This window comes from Salarias fasciatus, chromosome 22 (genome assembly GCF_902148845.1).
Source record: "Salarias fasciatus chromosome 22, fSalaFa1.1, whole genome shotgun sequence".
Taxonomy (NCBI): Eukaryota; Metazoa; Chordata; class Actinopteri; order Blenniiformes; family Blenniidae; genus Salarias; species Salarias fasciatus.
Genome location: NC_043765.1, coordinates 19,351,141 through 19,371,440, shown reverse-complemented (window position 1 = coordinate 19,371,440; position 20,300 = coordinate 19,351,141). Strand labels below are relative to the sequence as shown.

Here is a 20,300-nt window from a genome sequence, read left to right as displayed (position 1 = left end):
AGGAGAACATACAAAATTCACTGAAGGAGCCAGTCCAACTGAGTCAACATTTGCAGCTGTGCAGCGCTTTTTAATTATCTATTATGACATTTCTTCAAGTAAGAACAGATCTGCAAATTGTGTGAGAAAGAGAGTTTGTATTTGAAAATAAAAATTCATGATCACATTAACAAACTAAACTGGATCAGCTTAACCTTTGGATGCTTTGAATTTCACAGGTTTGTTGCATTTTATTAAGTTTAATTTGATTAATAGTGGATTTGTTAGAATGGTGACGTGACTAAACTACAAAAGTCAACTGATGTTGTTGGATAGATTTTAGTGGGAACAAATGCAGACGACCGGGATCTAGGTAATGCTTTTCAAACCAGCAGGACTAGAGGGAACGTAACTACGCCGAAGAAACCATATCTTAAAGGAGTAGTTCAACATTTCAGGTTCAGGCTTTTTCATTTTCTCTCCAAAAATGAGAAGACCAAAGTCTGACAGCTTTGCTTAAAGTCTGGAAACAACACTCAGTCCAGAGATAAAGTCAGGCTGTCTGCCCACTTCATGAGGCGGAACAAACACTGCAGTATCAGTAACCAAAAAAAACTACAATTATTACCCTCACTCTGATACTTGTGTATATTAAACTGAATACATACGCAAGATTTTTCTCTCTTCAGAAGACATTGCTGTCAATGCACAGCACTCACATGACAGAAGCTCGCATCTTCTCATGTATCTCTGCAGAAATTGTACAACCAAAATAAAGTTCTCGGTAAATCGGAACTACAGTCAGGTTGATATGAGTAATACAGACATCACCAAGTGTTTATGGGACTGGAAAGAAGTGTTGAGAAGGCGCAGACTTCAAGAGCCAAGAGAACTCTTGAGGAGTAGACTTGATACCAAGGGCAAAAATGAAAATGACAGCCACGTTGATTTATTGAATTTCATTAAAGCAAAAGATTAAAAACACAAGAGGACGCAGGTATACCCAATCAGGTTTTTTTTATTTGGAACAGAGTGGCAGATTAGTGACAGGGCGGTGGCGTGGAGGATCCGCCTCCTCTCGCTCACTCAGCCAATGACAGAAACTCAGCCTTAAAAAAATGCAAATGTATAAAAACAGGAATGGGAACAGCAAACATAGAGAAGTGTAGCCTCCACTGGGCTTCACACACACGCGCGCGCGCTCACACACACACACACACACACACAGGCACATTCAGACTACTCACACACACATACAAATTTACCCTCGTTCTCTCACAAACACACGTCTTATTTGGCTACGCAGGCTTTGATGGGTACAAACGCACGTTTACACTTTTGACAGTCACTTTAGAAAAGACAGTACGTGTTAAGATCATTCCTGCCTGTGAGAAAGTGGCTGCGCTGGCTGTCCATCTGTCCTGCGGCAGAGAGACAGACAGGTAGACGAGTCAGACAGACAGACAGACAGACGGTGAGAAGACACAGTCACTGTGTGTGATAGCCACCGTGAGGGGCAATCTGCCCCACATTCAGCAGTGAACGGACAAAACACACACACGCTCACACACACGCACACACACACACACACACGTCGACAGGCTAGTCAGTGTACACAAGAGTCTGCTGTGAAATACCAAGGTGAAGCACTCATGCATACGCACACACACAGGTGGCAGGGTTGGATGAGGTGCAGACACACACACACACGCACGCACGCACACACACACACACAGGTACTCTCGCACTGGTGAGGGCGGGCAGGTGACTTTACACACAGGAGTGGAAGAGGTGTGTTACCTGTCTGTGGAAGAGCGTGGGAACTGCTGGAGAAGGTAAACACACACTCGACCACAGTACATTCCAGCTTAGACTCACCCCTCTTTTTCTCTCAGACACACACGGACGAAAACACACACACACACACACACACGGGCATCCATACACATCCAGACGAGTATATTTTTGACTCCCATGCATTTTTGTTCTACAGTACTGAGTATAATTGAAGCTACTAGCCCAGTCGCACTGGTGTGGTTATTGTTACAATCTCTTAGATAGAAGCACAGCCCTCCTGTCTCCTCACGTCCCCCCCTCCCCGTCCCTAAAAATGGCCCCACAGCAGGTCAAAGTTGGCCGAATAAATGCTAATCCCTCTCGCGACCGAAGCTGTAACGACAAATGTATTGATTGTGCCTGAATTAGCACACGTGGGCGCAACTTCCTGCATAGGACATACTCTTAGTGTTTCACCGAAGACCCTCAACCCTTTCCCCGATACCCCCTCCCACCCCCAAAACAGAGAGCAGATGGGTGGAAGAAAAAGAAAGTGAGGCATGCAGAGGAATGCGTGAGAGTGTAGCTCGGAAGGAGGTGACCGAATGACGGGATGACCGGAGATGGAGTTGTGCTTTTACACAAACAGACCAAACGTCAAACCAACCTGCAACTTACTGATAACTAATCAATAACATATTGAAACCACCTGATCTCGCTCAAACCACAAGTGACGACTATCACGATGAAGATGACGATGATGATGACGATGGGGACTGATATGTCTGAGTGATTTACAGTATGTTTAACGTCAGTGTGGTGTGTTTATATGTGAGGTTTTTTTGTCTGCAGGTGTATGTGTGTGTGTGTGTGTGTGTGAGTGTAAGAGTGTGTATGCGTGCATGTGACACGAGCACAGCTCATCTAAAGTGATGGCAGATGTGATGAATAAAAAACTCTTCATGATCATGCAGATGGTTAGTGACGCCAGAAAGGATACGCTGATATTTACATATAAACTTTTTTTGTTTTAAACTGCTAAATACACATCCTCCTGTTTCAGTATTATTATTATTATTATCACGGCATTATTATTATCATCATCATTATTATTATTATTATTGTTGTTGTTCACCATCCAGCCCAGAACGAGGATATATTATTGATTATTATTACTATCCATAACTAGTCTTTGTACAGCATAGAGGAGCAGAGGGGCCGCCTGCTCGGTGCAAACCTGGGTGCGACCGGCTCGCGATTCCACGGCGGCTCCTTGTCACCGTGGAACACGACGAGGGTCCGGCACCGTTTTCTGGTTGGCCGAGCACAGAGAGAGAGGTCAGAGCCATCTTCGATTATCGTGTGTGTGAGTGTGTGTGTGTGTGTGTGTCTGTTAGCGTGCGGGAAATGTCTGCGTGTGTGAGTCGTCTGCATGTCTTTAAGCACCGGAGGGATGGAAGGCACAAAAGAGACCTTTCCTCTCACCTTTGACCCTGGGCTCTGTGCGGCCAACCAGACGAGTGTGTCGGTTCTGCTTTGCGAGAGCAGAACCTGCGAGAGGCAGAGCGGAGCTCTCTGCCGCCCTCTTATCCCCGTGTGTGTCCCCCAGCTCACCCCTCTCCTCTCCTCTCACTTTTAAGCCTTTTCATTCGCTCTGTAAAAACAGAAGAGAAACTTTTTTTTGTGTGCTGAAAAACACAGGGTAAAAGCTTGTGTTTTGTTTCCTTTTTTTTTTTACAAAATAATCATATCATTACATACAGAACAAGAGAATCTGTAGAATATTAATAACAACATTTACTTTAAAAACATCTTGTGTGTATGTGTTATTTTTTAGAATATATTTAGGTTTTTTTATTCTTTTTTTTTTTGTCCTCTTTTTTTCTTTCATTTTCATTGAAAAGAAAGTCCCAAGTCCGCTGAGAGAAAGGCGCTCTCAAGTGTTTTGGAGACGAGAGGAGAGAGGAATGACGAGAGACGAGCAGATGAGGGGGGCGGGGGGGGCCGACGAAGAAGAGGAGGAGGAGGTGGGGAGGGGGGGCGTTTTCAGAGTATCTTTCTCTCTTCTCTCGCTTGCTCTTCCTCTCTCCCTTGGCGTGCAGAGTGTCTCTCTGGCGAACGAGGGTTATGCGTAGAACTCCTCCTGCTTGTCTGGTTTCTGGTAGGTGACCGTGGCCTGTTTGGGCTCCTCCAGCGTGTAGCTGCCCTCGTCCTTCTTCTTCATCCGGTACACCAGCAGCATCACCAGGAAGGCGGCGAACAGGGCGCCGACCACGCCGCCCACAATCACGGCTGCAGCGGGGGAGAAACAGAACAGTTAGAATTCTACATTCACAGTAAAAAAAAACCAAAAAAACAACCAAATACTAAAATACCACTAAAGCGTTTGTTGAGTCCTGCAGCAGACTACAACACGACACGAGACTCAATTAAAAACACATCTCGCCTTGAAGCAGGCAAAATTCCTCTGCAGCTTCACGACCACCTTGCTCACAGACTGATGAGTCTGCATGTGCCAACATATATTCCGCTGCTGCCAACAGACTCGTGCAAAACTGCAGCCCTGCAGCGCGACGTCGTATTTTCACCGAGTGGGGCTGGTATAACCAATCCGCAGGAATTTAACTTTCTTCGATCACGTTGCTAATGAACCCCTTGCTGTGTGCAGTTATGAAAATGGTTAAAAAAAAAAAAGTCCTTGCTCGTTAAAGTAATTGGCATGGATGCCAACGCAGAAAACAAATGGGTGTTTTCCAAAATACTTTGGTTTCCATTCACTGTGAAGGGCGTGTTCACCGTTTATCATTTTGTTTACCCTGTTGCTGCTGAGGGTATTTAAAATACCACCGTGCACTGTCACAGCAGACACATTCACCCTCCTTGACTGAATGCACCAATTTGTTGATTGGAACAATTTTCCCACGATTTCGATTTTTTTTTTTTTTTTTCCCTTCACCATCTCTGATTTTATCGTGAAAGACAGCCGTGACACTGCACTTGTGAAATATTTGAAAAACCCTTTCAAGACGTGAGGCAGCGCTCGTCTCCGAATCCATTATGTCACCTGATATAAAATCTTCATTACTGTCACTGACCAAAGCGCAGATCTCAGTCACGCTTGCAGTATGGATCCAAAGACAACCGGCCGACGTGTCAGCGCGCCGCTTTGATCCGGGCTTACATGTTTCGACAATTCCTGGATGGATTGCCGGGAATTTTGGCACTGACGTTAATGTTGCCCCCAGGACGAATTGTTAACAGCCTCAGCGATCTCATTACTTTTCATCATCATCAAGTCAGGAATTATAATTCGCCCAGAATTTTGGTATAGAAGCGAGTGTATATTATGATGGCGCGAAGGGCAGAATCATGCCGTCTTTGATGAGGAACAACGTGAAGGAACCAGAAGCGTGATCAAAGGAGCCAGTAAATAGAGGGCTGGGTAAAAAAAAAAAAAAATTCAGCATGGATCAAAAGAAATAACCAGCAGAAACGTCAAATATCAAAAATAATCTGTCAAAATTTAAAGAGGGAAAATAGTAGGTTTGAATCTACTAGATGGAAAATGAGGAAAGTGACTAGATCTGCACTACAGGTGAAGGCTACTCTAAAATCTGTTGCCTCCTGCTCTTTACCGATGACCAGGAAATCAGCGAAAACCACCGCCAGCAGTCCACCAATCAGAACAGCTGAGGGAGAGACAGAGAGCCAGTCAGGTTAGGAGAAGTTGGCTGCTCCCTAACTTCTCTACAGCAGCTCTGTGGGATAAGAGAAGGGGGCACTTGAAAAGGAATTGGATTTACCCAGAGGGGAAATGATGAGAAAAAAAAAAAAAGGAGGGGTATAGAAAGGAGACGGAGAGGGGGTTGGATAACCCAAGAGGAGGATTGCTTGTTCTCAGCGGGTCAAAAGGGGCTAAGCAGCACATTCACTTATGGTGATGAATCTGCGCTACGTGAACGCAAGGTAATGCCGGGTTTTCCTCCGCAGCTCGCTGAAAGCGGGGAAAGAATACAGGAGGCAACGGGGAGAGCGAGTTCTTTGGCGATTACTGAGCGACTGATTCTACTAAAATCACAAGCGACAGACGAGACAAACGCAGGGCTGAAGGGCGAAAACCCGCATTAGCGCGGACTTCATTCTGAAGGTACTCTTACCTATCAAGACCTCTTTCCTCTCCAAGATGTTCTTCTGTGGCAGCTGGGCCGCCGAGCTCCCCCCGTCCACCGAGTTTCCGATCAGGTCGGGGTCCACCGGCATGACGCCCCGGCCCAGGCCGTTGCGCCGGTCGTCGCGGATCTCGAAGTCCCCGCTGGGCCCCGCGGCGCCCACCTCGTTGTTATTCTCCTGAGAGAAGCAGGGAGAGCGAGAGAAGTGGGACTAATGACAGATAATTTACATTTGATGTAATCACATTTGTTCCACCGAGTCGCCGCGCTGAAACTCATCCAAACCCACACACAGAACTTTCCATGGCACAAGCTCGCTTTTCTGAACAATGAGCCCCTTGTCTGTTCTGCTTTGGCAGAAAGTCTCATGTTGTCCAAAATGTATACACACTTCATAAAATCCGGCGGCTCGGTTTCACAGTGGAAAAAAACCAGGCGGATCTAAACACACCGAGCTTTTAATGCAGAGCCGCTGCAAACAACCAGAAGCACAGCAGTCGGAGAAATGGCTCGGGCCTGTAAATAATTAAAGTGTTGGTGGCAGTCGGAGGAGAAACTGGGTATTTAACCTCAATGCTTTATTGGTACTGTACAAAACGAGTCCATTAGAAGAGGATTAAAAAAATAGTATGTGGCTATTTGGCCAGAATTTATTACTTCATTTGTTTCTTAATGCATCTGAAAAAAAATATATCTACATACAGTATATATATATATATGTATATTCAAATTATCATATTTAGAAAATGTTTAACTATGCAGTCCTCTATCCAATAATACATCTAAAATGAACAGTAGCCAAAGGATTTTCAGTCATCTGTTACTTCATTTGTGGAATTGTGAAAAATTGTGAGTGTATGGCTCATTTTTTGAAGTCTCTCCAAACATCTGCCTGGTGAAAATGAGTCAGGTAATCACCTGCTATAATAGACACTCTGCATATAATGAGAATAGATGTGTTTCTCTGCTCTTCCTCCTTTTTTTTTTCTCCACACTGAAAAATGACTGTCGATAATGTAGCAAAAATAATCATGATTATCGTGTCCTTTAAATCAAATGAGGCGACGCCTTATATTTAGTTAATGCCACTGGGAACCGCGGGCAATAAAAACCAGAACTGCTGTTTGCGTTAATCGGATGCTTTCAATTTCAAATATCATCTAAGCTTTATAATTCTGCTATTCATAGCATATCCGATTTCATAGAATAATTAAGTTTTAACCTCCACTTATTTCTTTTTAACACGATTTCTTAACAAAAGCTTAAAGTAAAAGCACCATTCACTGTTTTTTTCCAGCCACTATACGTCTGCTCGTGGATCATCACGTTACAGAACAAATTCCCTCCAGTTGGTGCGAAGCATCGGGGCGTCGTTAAGGACCATCCTTCATGGTTACTTTTGGCTGACAGTGTTTGTCGATGCTTGATTACCGCCAGGTGGGACGCGGTGACGTTCGAAATGATGTGCGGATGACTTCCGGGAAACGGTGGAAACTGAAAGCGGCGAAATCCGAAAACTTACAAGATTTTAATCACTCCATCACCAATTCTCCGAAGGGACGGCGCCACGTGTTTTAATCCACCATCAGTTCATTCCCATGAACAGCATCTGTTCCTAACTATGACGCCCAGCTGTTTCAGGAAATAATGAAGCATTGTTTTGATTTTTAAACAAAGCCATAAATGCATTTGCGGCTGATAAAACAGTCCCATAAACCTGCTAATTAACGCTCTCCTTTCAAAGATTGATGTGTTCGCAGGGAGGGAGAAGACTCGGGACGACCGGAGACGTAAGAAGTCCAACGAGGACTTAACGGCACGAACTTTAAAGTCATTACGCATTGTTGATTGTTTCTCACTGGATTTTCAAACAATGTGACGAAATGGAAGAGACGCTCTCACGTTAAAAGCATTAGAAACGATGTGAAGCCATTAGCTCGGTTATTCCCCCAAATTAATTACTCCTTGGAACATTAAATCTCAGGAATGAGCTCCTATTCTCCGCTTGTTTTAATCACTTCAGTCAGCGTTTAGTCGCTTTTCCGGTCACGTGACAGGATCCTACCTGCGTGGCTGGAGGCGTCGGCGGGCGGGTCGTCCGCTCTGTCGGCGCTGCCCGAGTGGTGGTCGTCATGGGAACGCGGGGTCTGAAGGGGAACCTGGTCCTGACGGTCGTGGGCGGCGAGGCGGTGGTGGTGGCGGCGGCGGGCGGGGCCGTGCTGGGCTCCGGGGTGGCCTCCGTCGTGGTGGCGGAGGCGTCGTCCTCCGTGGTGGTCTCCGCGTCCGAGCCCGGGTAGTAGGAGGACGGCTCGGGCGACAGGTACACGTCCTCCTCTTCTTCGGTGGTGCTCAGGTCGTCCGAGCCCGCCGACGGGGCGGCGCTCTCCGCGGGGCTGGTCGCCGGGCTGGAGGTGGCGGGGACGGAGGCGGGCGAGCGAGGCGCGGCGGTGGTCTGGGCGGCGGCGGCGGCCCGGATGCGCTCCAGCTCTCTCTCTCTCTCCAGCTCCCGCTCTCTCTGCCTCTCTCTTTCCTTCTCCCGCTCTCTCTCCCGTTCCCTCTCCCTCTCGCGCTCCCTCTCCCTCTCTCGCTCCTTCTCCATCTCTCGGACCCGCTCCCTCTCCCTCTCTCTCTCCCTCTCCCTCTCTAGCTGTTTCTCCCTCTCTCTCTCCAGCTCCTTCTGCCTTTCTCTCTCCAGCTCCAGCTCCCTCTCTTTTTCCCTCTCCTCCAGCTCCCTGTCTCTCTCCCAGAATAAACCGCTCTCGCCATCGGCCTCGGTGGGCAGCGGCGTGGCGGTGGCGTCCTCCGGCCCGGGGCTGGGCTCGGCCGCAGGTGAGGCGGAGGGGGCGGGGCCAGTGGCCTGGGTGGTGGAGAGGAGGAGGGGCTCCTCCGTGGTGAAGGAGACGCCGGCCGACGTCGGCCTGAAGCTCACCTCAGGAACTGAGGAGGAGGAGGAGACACACCGTTAAAATCAACTCCCAACAGCAAGACGCACCTTCAGAATATCTAAATATTTCACAGTTTCGCCACCCAGCCGCTCACAAATACCAAGAAATCAGAAGCTTCTCGTCTGTTGTTTTATTCCCTGGTAATAAACTAAGATTTCACACAGAGAGACACAGTGAATTACTGTAAACACCAGAGACACCACTTCCTCCGCACAGGCACAAGATAAGCACATGTGCTCACAGCATAATACGTTTTTTGTTAAAAAAAAAAAAAAAAAAAAACACGTTTTCTAACGGACTAGAGGACATGTGAGCGCAGACAGCTGGGGACAGACCCACGAGACAACCAGCACTTTATGTCTCCGCGAAATGGTTTAATTTAAAAGGCCTCTTCTTCTTTTGGCCTTTAGTCTACATTTTACTGGATACTTTTCCTCCAACTGAAACCAGAAATTGCCGGAGTTGACTACAGAGTGGATAAACTTGAAAAATGTTCGCCGTGTATTTTTTACTTCTGAGGAATGGAAACTGAGATTTTTCAAAAATGATGTGAGTACTGCAGCAGAAAAATTAAAGGGGGCCTTGTAGCGGTTTGGGATAAACCGTATTTAAGTTGTCCTAAAAAGTGATGCATCAAGTGTCAAGATGATCCGACCTTCAGTCTTCAGGTGAGTCTTGCACTAATAGCAATGTAGAGGAACACAAGACGTATAGTTTACACTTCACTGGGATTTATCTGCACGTACTTTCCCGTTCCTCTCTTTCTCCGTATGAAGCCATTTCAGTAAACCCTGCAACACCGTGATCGCTCTTACAAATTACCTAAAAAGTTGTGAGTTTAATGATGAGTTATCACAGCAATCAAAGACACAATTAAATTGCTATTTTCTGCTCGTTTAGTCATCTGATAACAAAAAAACTGAGGAACATGCAAATGAGAAGAACTACAATCGGCTGCGAGTTCGGCTGCATTAAAACCTGGAGAGCGAAACGCGAAAGAATAAAAGCTCGGCGGAGAACTGAAGGGAAGAATAGCCGCGGCGTCCGTCTGTCTCCTGACCCCATGTTGGCTGTGATGTTTTCCGTTTTGTTGTTGGCAAATAAAAAGCTTTAATACCTCTTTTTGCATAAGCATGCAGAGCATTAGACTTGACCTGTGCACGCATATGATTTTAATATCTTTATAGCGAAGAGAAGAGAAGAGAAGAGAAGAGAAGAGAAGAGAAGAGAAGAGAGATTTATTTTCTTTTTGAGTCTTGTAATGATATTATGCCACCCTTCATTCGGTTAGAGCAGTGGTGCTCCTTGGGTTGAAAGAGAAACAAATTGAATTTGCAGGCACAAAGACATGAAGGCTGACAGAGGAGCTGAAGAGGATACTGAAATATGGACTCCCAACAATGCAACTTCTGCTAAACGTATCAGACGCCCAGAAAAAATGCCACATTTTGAGGGACTGCAGCATCATAAAACCCACATCTGTCTGTTAAAAATCCTCCTCTCTTCTTCTTCTTCTTTTTTTTTTTCATTTTAGACCCAGGCAACTGCGCATAACCGTTTGAGATAAAGTAATTTGCCGGGCGGCTGTCTCAACCACAGGGGGTGCCTCTGCTACACTCTCCTGCTCTGAATTGTAATTTATTTTGGGGCGAGCTCGTCCGCTTGCGCAGTGCCTGAACTAAGGACGGCCCTCAATGAGTCACGCTTAATAAGAAGAGCCGCGCTGAAGCCTCGGCAGCCACATCAGAGAATCAGCCCGAATTACAGCCGATGTGATTTACGTTAAGCAGGTAATTCCTGCACACGCAGGCGGCCAGCGCCCGCCAACACAGACGTGCGCTGGCAGATAGGTGCGCACAACTGCTGGGTGTGCGTGTGATCGTCTAATCTCTGTGGACGGTAATCCCATTAGAGTAAATAAGATCTGGGGGGAATTGAGCCCGAGTTAGGGCTTGTTTGTAAGGGTGTGTCTGTAAGGTGTTTTCAATAAATCTGCAGCCAAACGGGCCGGCCGGGCAAAAAAAGCGGCGTCCGACGGTGTCGAACGAGCGCGCTCGGCCGTCACGCGTGTGAGCGCGGTGAATAGAGCGGCCATAACTGGAGGACAGGGACGGTGGGGGGTGGGGTCTACGGGGTCAGCAGATTGAAACCCAGCAGCTGTCGGGTTTGAAAGAAGCAGGGGCGTGAGTCTGTAACCTCTAACACAATGAAACACACACACACACACACACACACACACACACACACACACACACACACACACACACACACACACACACACATACCAGAACCGCCACACACACACACACACACATATACTTACAGCCAGAGCCGGAGCCCGAGTAGAGATCCTCATCATCATAAAACTCGTCTCTCGTCGAGCCTTCGTCATCAAGGGATGGCGACCACGTCTGTCCCTGTCGCACACACAGAGGAGAAAGGGAGGTGCGGATGACAGAGATTATTGTCATTTCATTTAAAAGGGAAACCACTTTGGCAGATTACACACAGACACGCACACAAGCGTCGGGGAGGCGGAGGCGCAGGCCGCATTATGCTGGACACAGCAACATCTGTCAGTCTGCGGCTCTGCGGAGGAGCGCGGCGAACGGGACCATCTAAAGCTGGGATTTTGGCAGGGGGAACATCAAAGCCTTTAAGGGGAGACGGTGGTTTCATTCAGTCTCTGCTTATGTGTCAGCTGCGAGCGATGCCCTGACTGCAAAGCAGCAAGGCATAGCAAAGCAATTAACTTCTGAACTCTGGTTGAATTTGTCTCCATTATGGATTAATACTAGAAATTCATACAACAATTTTACACAAACACACTGCTTAGTCCGCAAAATGTCAGAAAATGTCCGTTTTGCGTTTCGCAGAGCAAATGTTTGACTTTCATATTGCCTGTTTTCGCTGATCAATTCCTCTGAAAACGGTTTAAGACGATTTAAAATCTCAAGACAAGCGGAATCGCGAAGCTGAATGGAGCAAAGACGTGGGAACATTAGACGTATTTCCCCGCACAATGGATAATCAGTCACTTAATCAGCCGACTAATTCAATAAGGTATGAGTCTTCAGTCATGCTGGCAGCGCGGTGGTGCCGGACTGAGCGGCGCGGAGCGGAGGGCTGACTGACGTGGTCAGGGAGTTCGAAGAACGGTTTCAAACAAGCAGCTCCTTCCGATAAAACCGGCCAGTGAGAAGGGGTTCAAGATGGGCTGCAGAGGTCAGTCCGACGAGAAACAGTTGCAGATATTTAGCAATTTTTTGTACGGAATTTTTGAGTTGTTCACAATCGGCCCAAATAAGATCCAATTATGTCTTATGTGACCCTTGAACTACAGCGAGATCGACCCCTCCGCGCTAACCTCACGGTGTTTTGAGTTTACTCGTTTTGCTTGAGCATCAGATCTGTTCAGCCTGCTGACACACAAACAGCAAAAAGCTCCGAAGCCTCGCATTCGAGAACCCATGAGTAAATGTTTTGTTTGATAAATAGCCTGAATTAATTACCAGAATCGTCTGCAAAACACTTGTCAGTATTTTGAACTCCCCGTGTGGCTCTGAGAATATCATCATCTCCGCTGAAGAACTGCCGCGGTACACGAGAGTTTTTTTTTTTTTTTTTTTTTTTCTACAGCAGCACCCCTGAAGCGCTTCAGTCTGTAATGCGGCCGTAACTGTCTCTCATGGATCATTTCCCAGCATCTTCCTCTCCTCGGCGTTCCACCTTAATCCAGCCCGTATTTCATGTCCGCTCACGAGAGGGGGGAAAGTGGGAGCTGGCCGACCTCCACCGAGGGGGGTCAGGTAGGAGAGATTAGCCAGGGATCACTCAGGGGTCGAAACTCTGGAGTGAATGACCTCAGACTTCGGTCACTTTGAGGCTGATCTCTACCCTCCCTCGCCCTCTCTCTCTCCCTCTCTCTCTCCCTCTCTCCATTCATCTCTTTCTCTTGACCTCAATCCCACATCACTGTGATGTTTAAACGCACACTTTAGCACTCAGAGGCTTTTCCCATCATGCACAGTCAACTAATACTGCTATCGAGTGCACGCACTTACCAGACAGCACCAGGACTGCAGTGCAAAGGTAAACACTGCGGGCTGACTGCAGACTTCACTTCTTTCAAGTCTATTGTCAGGCTTCGCTCAGCATTTTTTGACCCTTACCTGTTTACAGTTTGATCCTATATAAATAATGATTACAAAAGACTGTTAAAAAGATCTTAAATATGCTATAAAGTACGTGTTTGGATGGGCTCTTTTGTTAAAATGGGGTTTAAATCGGCCACTGAACACACTGTCAAAACAAAGCTGACATTTTATCCTTTTTCGAAAGTTGAAATGCTCAACTTGTGAGCAAACATTTGCTCATTTACACATCAAGCGGACATGAGGCCACATTAGCATTAGGGGTAGTGTTTCTGGCCATGATGAGGTCCAATATTGACTCTCCTCGCTTTGTTTTCGGTCTCTATCGACTGCTAATGGAGTAATCAGGCTCTTCAGCTGCCAAACGCTCCTCCACGTTCAAAAAACCGAGTCTCCAGCCTTGTGTCTTCGGTTTTTGAACATTAGGACAATTTATTCAGAGTTTGGAGGGTGTTTTTTTTTTCCCCCTCTCCTACCACTGTTTCTTATTGAAGCTGAAGGGTGAGCTGAAAGCCAATGGAATTGCTTTGATGTTCTGAGAGAAACTGAGGTGACACTTTGTAAATTTTAGTCAGGCATCACCTGCAGAGCTCTTTCTACTGTTCAGCGTGCTTTTTCCCATGTAAATATTAAACAGCAACGATAATCGTCTTTTACTTGTATTATGCAGATCGTTTTTTTTTTTTTCCTCCTTCTCCTCTATAAATCAGTGGTCCAGATCTCTCTCAGTGCACAGTGTTACTGTACAATGTTCCCTGCGCTAAAGCAGGGCTCAGCTTTGCTCCAGGTATTGGAAATCAGTCAGTCCGCGGCTGAAAATCTAAGCAAAACAAACTTATCTCGTCCTTATCTCCTCTGCGATCTTAAGCCCTTCCCCAGGCCCTGCAGAGCTGTTTTTTCGCCGGCCTGTGTCATGCTAATTGTATACATGCACACACTCATACACACACAAAGGGGGTGGGGTGGGGGCAGAAGCTCCTCCCCGGCTCCAGACGGAGGAAACCTGATGCCTTTAAAAGCCAATAAAAGCATAATGGAATCTAGAAACCCGAGCATCTCAGTCCATCACATCGCAGCGTGAGGTGGAGCTGAAACGCTATATGCACCTCCTGAAAATGAAATTGACTTGAACTTGTTTGGAGTCCGGACACGCCGAGGATATTGGAAAGTGGAGGGCGGGGTGTCTGTGTGTGTGTGTGTGCATATATATATATATATATATATATATATATATATATATATATATATACACACACACAAGAAAAAAAGTGTGTAAAGTCCAGCTGATGACGTTAAACCTTTAAAGTGGTAAAATATATTGAAAAAACGTCTCCCTCTAAGTATGGTGTGAATGTGTACCCCTATGTGTGTGTGTGTGTGTGTGTGTGTGTGTGTGTGTGTGTGTGTGTGTGTGTGTTGTATTCGAAGGATCAGTTTTACAATGAAGGCTGTTGCTATGGGCAACCTTTGCCTTTCACAGAAATTCCCGTCTCCCAGTGAGAAGCGGCAAGGCGCACACACACACACACACACACACACACACACACACACACACACATACATACCAGAACCGCCACACACACACACACACACACACACTCTCACACACTTTAGAAAAAGCTTTAACGACATAAGCAAAGGTGTTATGCAACGTCAAATAAACAACCTAAAAAACAACATCAAAACAGTCTGTTCCTCCTCGCCCCCCCCCCCGCCCGGATCCACTAACTCGGTGCCAGTATGTTCCTGCTCTCGCCCCATTTTCCTTTAATCTTAAAACTCCGTTTCTTATCTCGAGGCTAGCCCCCGAAATTCAGCGTGCATCCTCAAAACACACACACACACACTTAAACACACCCCACCCCGAGGCGGCGCCCCGGCCCACCGCAGAGGCCTCCACCCGGCCCGCACAATGACCTATAGGAATCACCGTCGCTGCAGAAGTCCCCCCCGTTCGTCCCAGCCTCATCTATCTTTAACCTCGCGTCGTCCATCTCTGTCCCGGCGTCTCGATCTCTCTCTCTGCGCCTCGGCATATTTAATTTATGACTCAAATATCATACGTGTGAAATCATGGTATGGCGGGCAGCCGTGCGTCACTGTGTGTAATTACAGCGTGAAGCGTCTGCAGGGGTGTAATCACAGGTTTTGTTTGCGGTGCATGTGTACACGCAGACACGAACGCCCCTCGAGAGCGATCTGCGCGGGCGTGAGTGTGTGTTTTACGTGATTTTGGGGTGGGGGTGGGGGTTGGGGGTGCATTTTGCCTGCATTTGGGGAGCTATAAACAGCTGCGCTCCCAGCCTACACCACATAGCTAACTAACCACAACGAGAGGCAACGTGCTCCCCCCACCCCACCGCACGCATAACCCAGGGCTAAAATCATCTGTATGTTGCCCTCAATTTCCCTCCACCGCTGCATTTCGCTCCCATTGGTTATAAAAGGAAACTGTAAGATGACAGCCATATTCAGCAGGATCTGCGGAGTGAAAGCAATCCTGGTTTTTGGCAACGTACGAAGCGGCGCCATTGTAAGACATGCAGTGCCAGTTGGAGTCGTTTTAAAACAATCTGTGAGCTTGCAATATATAATTATGGATATTTCTGTATGAAAAAAAAAAAAAAACATGGAAGGAATCTGCTTTGGGATAAGGGGTTAAGGTCATGTTTGAGCAAAGCCAATACAGGTGTGTTATCTGCGCGGCGTTGCAATATTTGCAGTGACTCAGGCAGAAACTCGATCCGACGCTGACAACAGGAAACTCGCCCTATAAATTCAATCCACTGTAGCGTCTCTGTTTACACGTGCACGGCTCGTTTTACAGCCACAGAGCGCCGATCCTACACCTGAGCTGACAATGCCGCAATTTCACAGATATTAATATTCCGCACAAGCTAATCTGTTACAGATTTTAATTTGGGTTTTTAATGCTGGGGTAAAAAAAAAAAAGAAAAAAAAAAAAGAAAGATTATAAATGTGGGAGTTTCTGATATCAAAGCAGCAACACTGCAGAGCCCTGATAAAGAGAGGGTGCCTGTTTGAAGGTTATACGACAATTACCAGTAGTAGTAGGTGCGTGTGTGTGCGTGTGTGTGTGTGTGTGTGTTGGGGGGGTGTTTATATCAGGTAATGCTCAGAGGCAGGAAGTCAAATGACACTGGTAAGTAGAGGTGGGTCTATCAATACACTGAAATACACACACAGACACACTAATATCCACACGCTGCCGGTAGAGGAGATGGAAGATGATATTTTTTTCCCTTTTTGGTTGTTTTTTCTTGCCGGATCCAGTGCAGCTCAGTCTGGAGATCCCCTTCAGGGTAGCTGTGCAGATAGAGAGCTTCATTGTGATCGACTTCAAATGCATTCCTCAGTAACCCGAGAGGCTGCCACACAATGCCTGGCACACACATACACACACACACACATGCACACACACACGCACATAAACACACACACAGACACACAAAGCCCCGATGCACGGATTGCTTCTCCGCTTTGGAGAAATAATAGTTAATTGTGCTTTTTAAAATGCGAGATTTTATCGAAGGGAACGTTCTCTACTGCTGCGCCATCTCCGAGCTCTCAAACTGTGAAGAATCATTTGAATACTCCCTCTGCTTTCTGGCACCATCTGCGAGTCCCTCTTCTCTGTCTGTCCTTCCTTTTACTGCAGCCACAGCGCTGAATGAGGAGAGGGGGGCAGAAACTCGTTGCCATGTCACGTTTTGAAGCTACGCTGCCCGTATAGGCTCGGCATGAATTAAAAAGCCAAGTCATGATGAGGAGGCTCAGAATCGAGTCTAAATCTCAATCTACAATCGTACCAGTGTGAAGAGTTGCCTCGGCAGCGCTCTCCTTCCCTGATCCCACCAGGATTTCGTTAATAGATCCCAGTTATAAAAGGAAAACTCTGTTCTTCATTATGTGCGGCTTTTCATTTTGTAACCAACCCCTTATTGATTCTGAATGTGTTCTTTAATATATCCTGCTCAACTAAGCAAAAAGAAGCTCAGTGTTCGGTTTTTCCATATGGCCTTGATTGTTTCTGGTAAACAGCAAAGCTAAAACTACGCAAAAAAAACAGCTCAATCATTAAGACATGTCGGAAAATTCTAAGTATTTGGTATATTGTGTCAATCATTGGACGAACTTCAACTAAAACCACATAAAGCACACTGTACCAAACTTCAATGATCAAAGAGAAAACCAGGAGTGCGAGATGAAGACTTTATCAGACGGAGCCGTTCATGAACAGTTACCAAGCTTTAAAACTTTGAACTTTTGATTTCTGAAGTGATTCAGAACAGAAGTGACGCTCCTTTCCGGACCTCATTCAGGTGGCAGCTTTATATAGTCAAAAGCAAAACAAACCTTCAGCCATATATCTTAGTAGTGTTGCTTGATACTGGAGGGCATTTATAATGAGTTTTACAGAGCAATTTTCATAATATTAGGATAATAGTGTACAGTAATAGTAAATTCCATCTGACTCTTAGGATGTTAATTTCATTTTTAAAGGTAATTTAAATTTAATGTTCTCTATTTTATGACTTTAAAGCACTCTCATGTTACCCCTGAGATCAAACCCTGGTTGAATCAAAACAAATGTCTGGAAACCAAGAAAAACCCGTGAGCCACGTGAGTCTTAACAGACGTTCATCACCTCGCCAGTAATGGTTTCATCCTCAGCTTCATGGTTGCCTACTGGCCCTCCAGGTGATCACGTGCTCTGCTCACCATCTGATCGTTCACGCTGACGATATGTCGCTAACACTCGGTGGTCCAGATAAACATTTGGCTCCGGATCCTCTCGGCTCCATCACTGCCCGCCTTCAGCAATCCCTCCCCGCTTTCTCTCTCTCTCTCTCCTGAGCCTCCCACTATATTGACAATTAGATGTATGTGGACGGTGGATGTTTCTCCGGGGGACGCGCCGTTCATTAGAGCGGTCTATTTCAGGCTCCGTTTACATGCAGCCGGAGTGGAAGTTCGCTCATATTTGTTTCAGAGCGTCACGTGAGAGGAGCTGCGATTATGTGACTCATTGTCGCCATAAATGTTTTAAACCCGGACTTGCGTGTCTCCAACCGGAGTGCTTTATGTCAGACCAGCTGCGAAGAAAAAAAATACAATCACCTGACAGGAATTTGAAACTTAAAGCAGAGTATAAAGAGGATGTTATGGGCTGGATTTTGGAAGTTTCCGCCTGTTAAATTAGGCACAGTTGGAGAAGCATGGTTGGTAAAGCCGCCGCTGATTGGCAGCCGTCTCCGTGTCTGCTCCTCCACTGAGCCGTCTGACCCACACCGATAAGAGCCGGACGGAAGAAGGCCGAGTCTCTACCTGGAAGCTGTCAGACTCTCTGCCCTCCGACTATCTGCACGCTTACGGGAAAAACCTGCAGTCTGTTTACTGTTTGTGTTGCTCCACGCCCTCCTTGGCTTTCCGGAGTGGATCCCCGACCCTGTCAGCACTGACCTCTAATATCCCTCCATCTCCCGCCTTTCTGCCTCATTTCGCTCTCTCTCTCTCTCCCCCCACCCGCCCGCCCCGGCTCCTCCGCCGGCTTGGCAGGCGGCCAAAGTGGACGCGGCGGCACGCTCGTGCTCAGACACGAGCCGGCCCGAGGCCGAGCAGCATGTGTGTTTGTGTGAGTAGGTTACCAGGTGATGGCCTGGTTAAGACACCTGCCACCTTCAGCTGAGATTAGCACAGAAAGGCTGTGCACGGTCGCACTGCGTGACATCTTACAACACACACACACACGCACACACAAAGGCGGTCGAATGTCGAGACGGTATCTTATAGCGGTGACGTCAGATGAGCTCCTGTGAACCTCAAAGCAGCTCACACCTGCACACTTCAGCCGGTGGGGGTTGAAGAAACCCTACCTCAGTGATTTCAACCCTCAAGATGATACAGAGACATGAAAGTGACCCTTCGTCTCCGGGGTGGATCAACCCCATTTCCTGCAGGTTTTTCACAACAAACTGAGTCATGAAGCTACAATAACGACATTAATCTGCTCGACCCGGAGCAGCCGCAGATCCACACCGACCAGGTGAAAGCTGCTGATCGGCTGTTTTTTTCCAAGCTGATGACACCCCGCTTCGCCTTAATGACGCATTCCTGTCACAGAGAAGTGACACTAATCACCGATAATGTAAATATATCTATCAAATCAACGCCGCATTTTCACATCGTGCCACAGAAGAGTGAAGAAGTTCTGCACAAGGTGATTAAAGACCGCCAACCCTAACCCAAGACTGACATTTTAACCCTCTGACACCGAGCTAACAGTTTGCATCTCTCTGGGTTTGTTTTGTCAGTCCTTATCGATTCAGACAGCAGGAATCTCCAGTAACAAGTGAGAAGCGGCGGCGTAACGACGTGACAGCCAGCTGCTGCCTGGATGTGAGCGACGCTTACATCAGTCGTAAACACAAGACATCCTTCTCATCAGTACCTTCCCTCCCCCGTGACACCGGCACGGCGCGGGAACACGGCAGAGGAGGGCGACGTGAAACGACATAATTGAAATGAGCGCCAGACAAACCCCAAATGATGAAAAAGCTCCGCCGGAGACATAACGGAGATACGGCGCTGATTAACCGGAGGAATATTACCGAGATATGCTGTCACACGTACATCACGCCATTATTGCACTTTGTTACATCTCACTGTACAAGTCATCAAGTCTTCAGCAGAGATATATGAGGAAAAACCTTTTCTGAGCCAGCTTAGTGTTTTCCGGCTGTCCACCCATCGCCTCTCATTAACACAATATCACCCGATTTCATTGAGGGAATTAGTTCACGTTTGGCACAAACGTTCAAATAGACGTCAAATTTTTGGCATTTAAAGAGGATTGTTGGATTATAATTGTGGATTTTTTTTTTTTTTTTTTCTGAACACAACACAAGTATGATGAAGTATCTTTTTTATAAATAGAATAGCAGTTTAAACTCTTAATGCTGAAGCACCGGCGAGGATTTAAACTGTAAAACAATCGAAAACAAACCCAACAATCTTGAGATGTAAACGAATCAAACGTATGTTGATCATGTTAACAGGTTTTTCTACATTTTACACAAGTTCCAACACTTTTATAAAATAACTTTTCTTTAACACAGAAGCTTTTAAGCACAAAGTCTCCGTCCTGGAGCCAGTCGCAGTTCGTTCACAGCTGTTTGGCCGTCCGTGTCCGACCTCAAGTTAACCCAACAAAGGCCGACGCAGAATGTAAAGTGGACTTCTTTAAACTCATTAAG

General features: G+C 46.6%; 1 protein-coding gene across 2 annotated transcripts in view; it reads right to left on the bottom strand.

Annotated features, from left to right (window-relative positions):
- Positions 1-2,919: 2,919 nt before the first annotated feature.
- The window catches only part of sdc3 (syndecan 3), a 37,226-nt gene continuing 19,845 nt past the window's right edge, over positions 2,920-20,300 (bottom strand). For both annotated transcript variants that reach the window (XM_030120737.1, XM_030120736.1), the window contains 5 exons: positions 11,193-11,286; positions 8,665-8,861; positions 7,990-8,475; positions 5,913-6,102; positions 2,920-4,047 (listed from right to left, as the gene is read on the bottom strand). In XM_030120737.1, the coding sequence (XP_029976597.1) occupies positions 3,881-4,047; positions 5,913-6,102; positions 7,990-8,475; positions 8,665-8,861; positions 11,193-11,286 (1,134 nt within the window). In that variant the 3' untranslated portion in view covers positions 2,920-3,880. The remainder of the gene's footprint in view (positions 4,048-5,912; positions 6,103-7,989; positions 8,476-8,664; positions 8,862-11,192; positions 11,287-20,300) is intronic.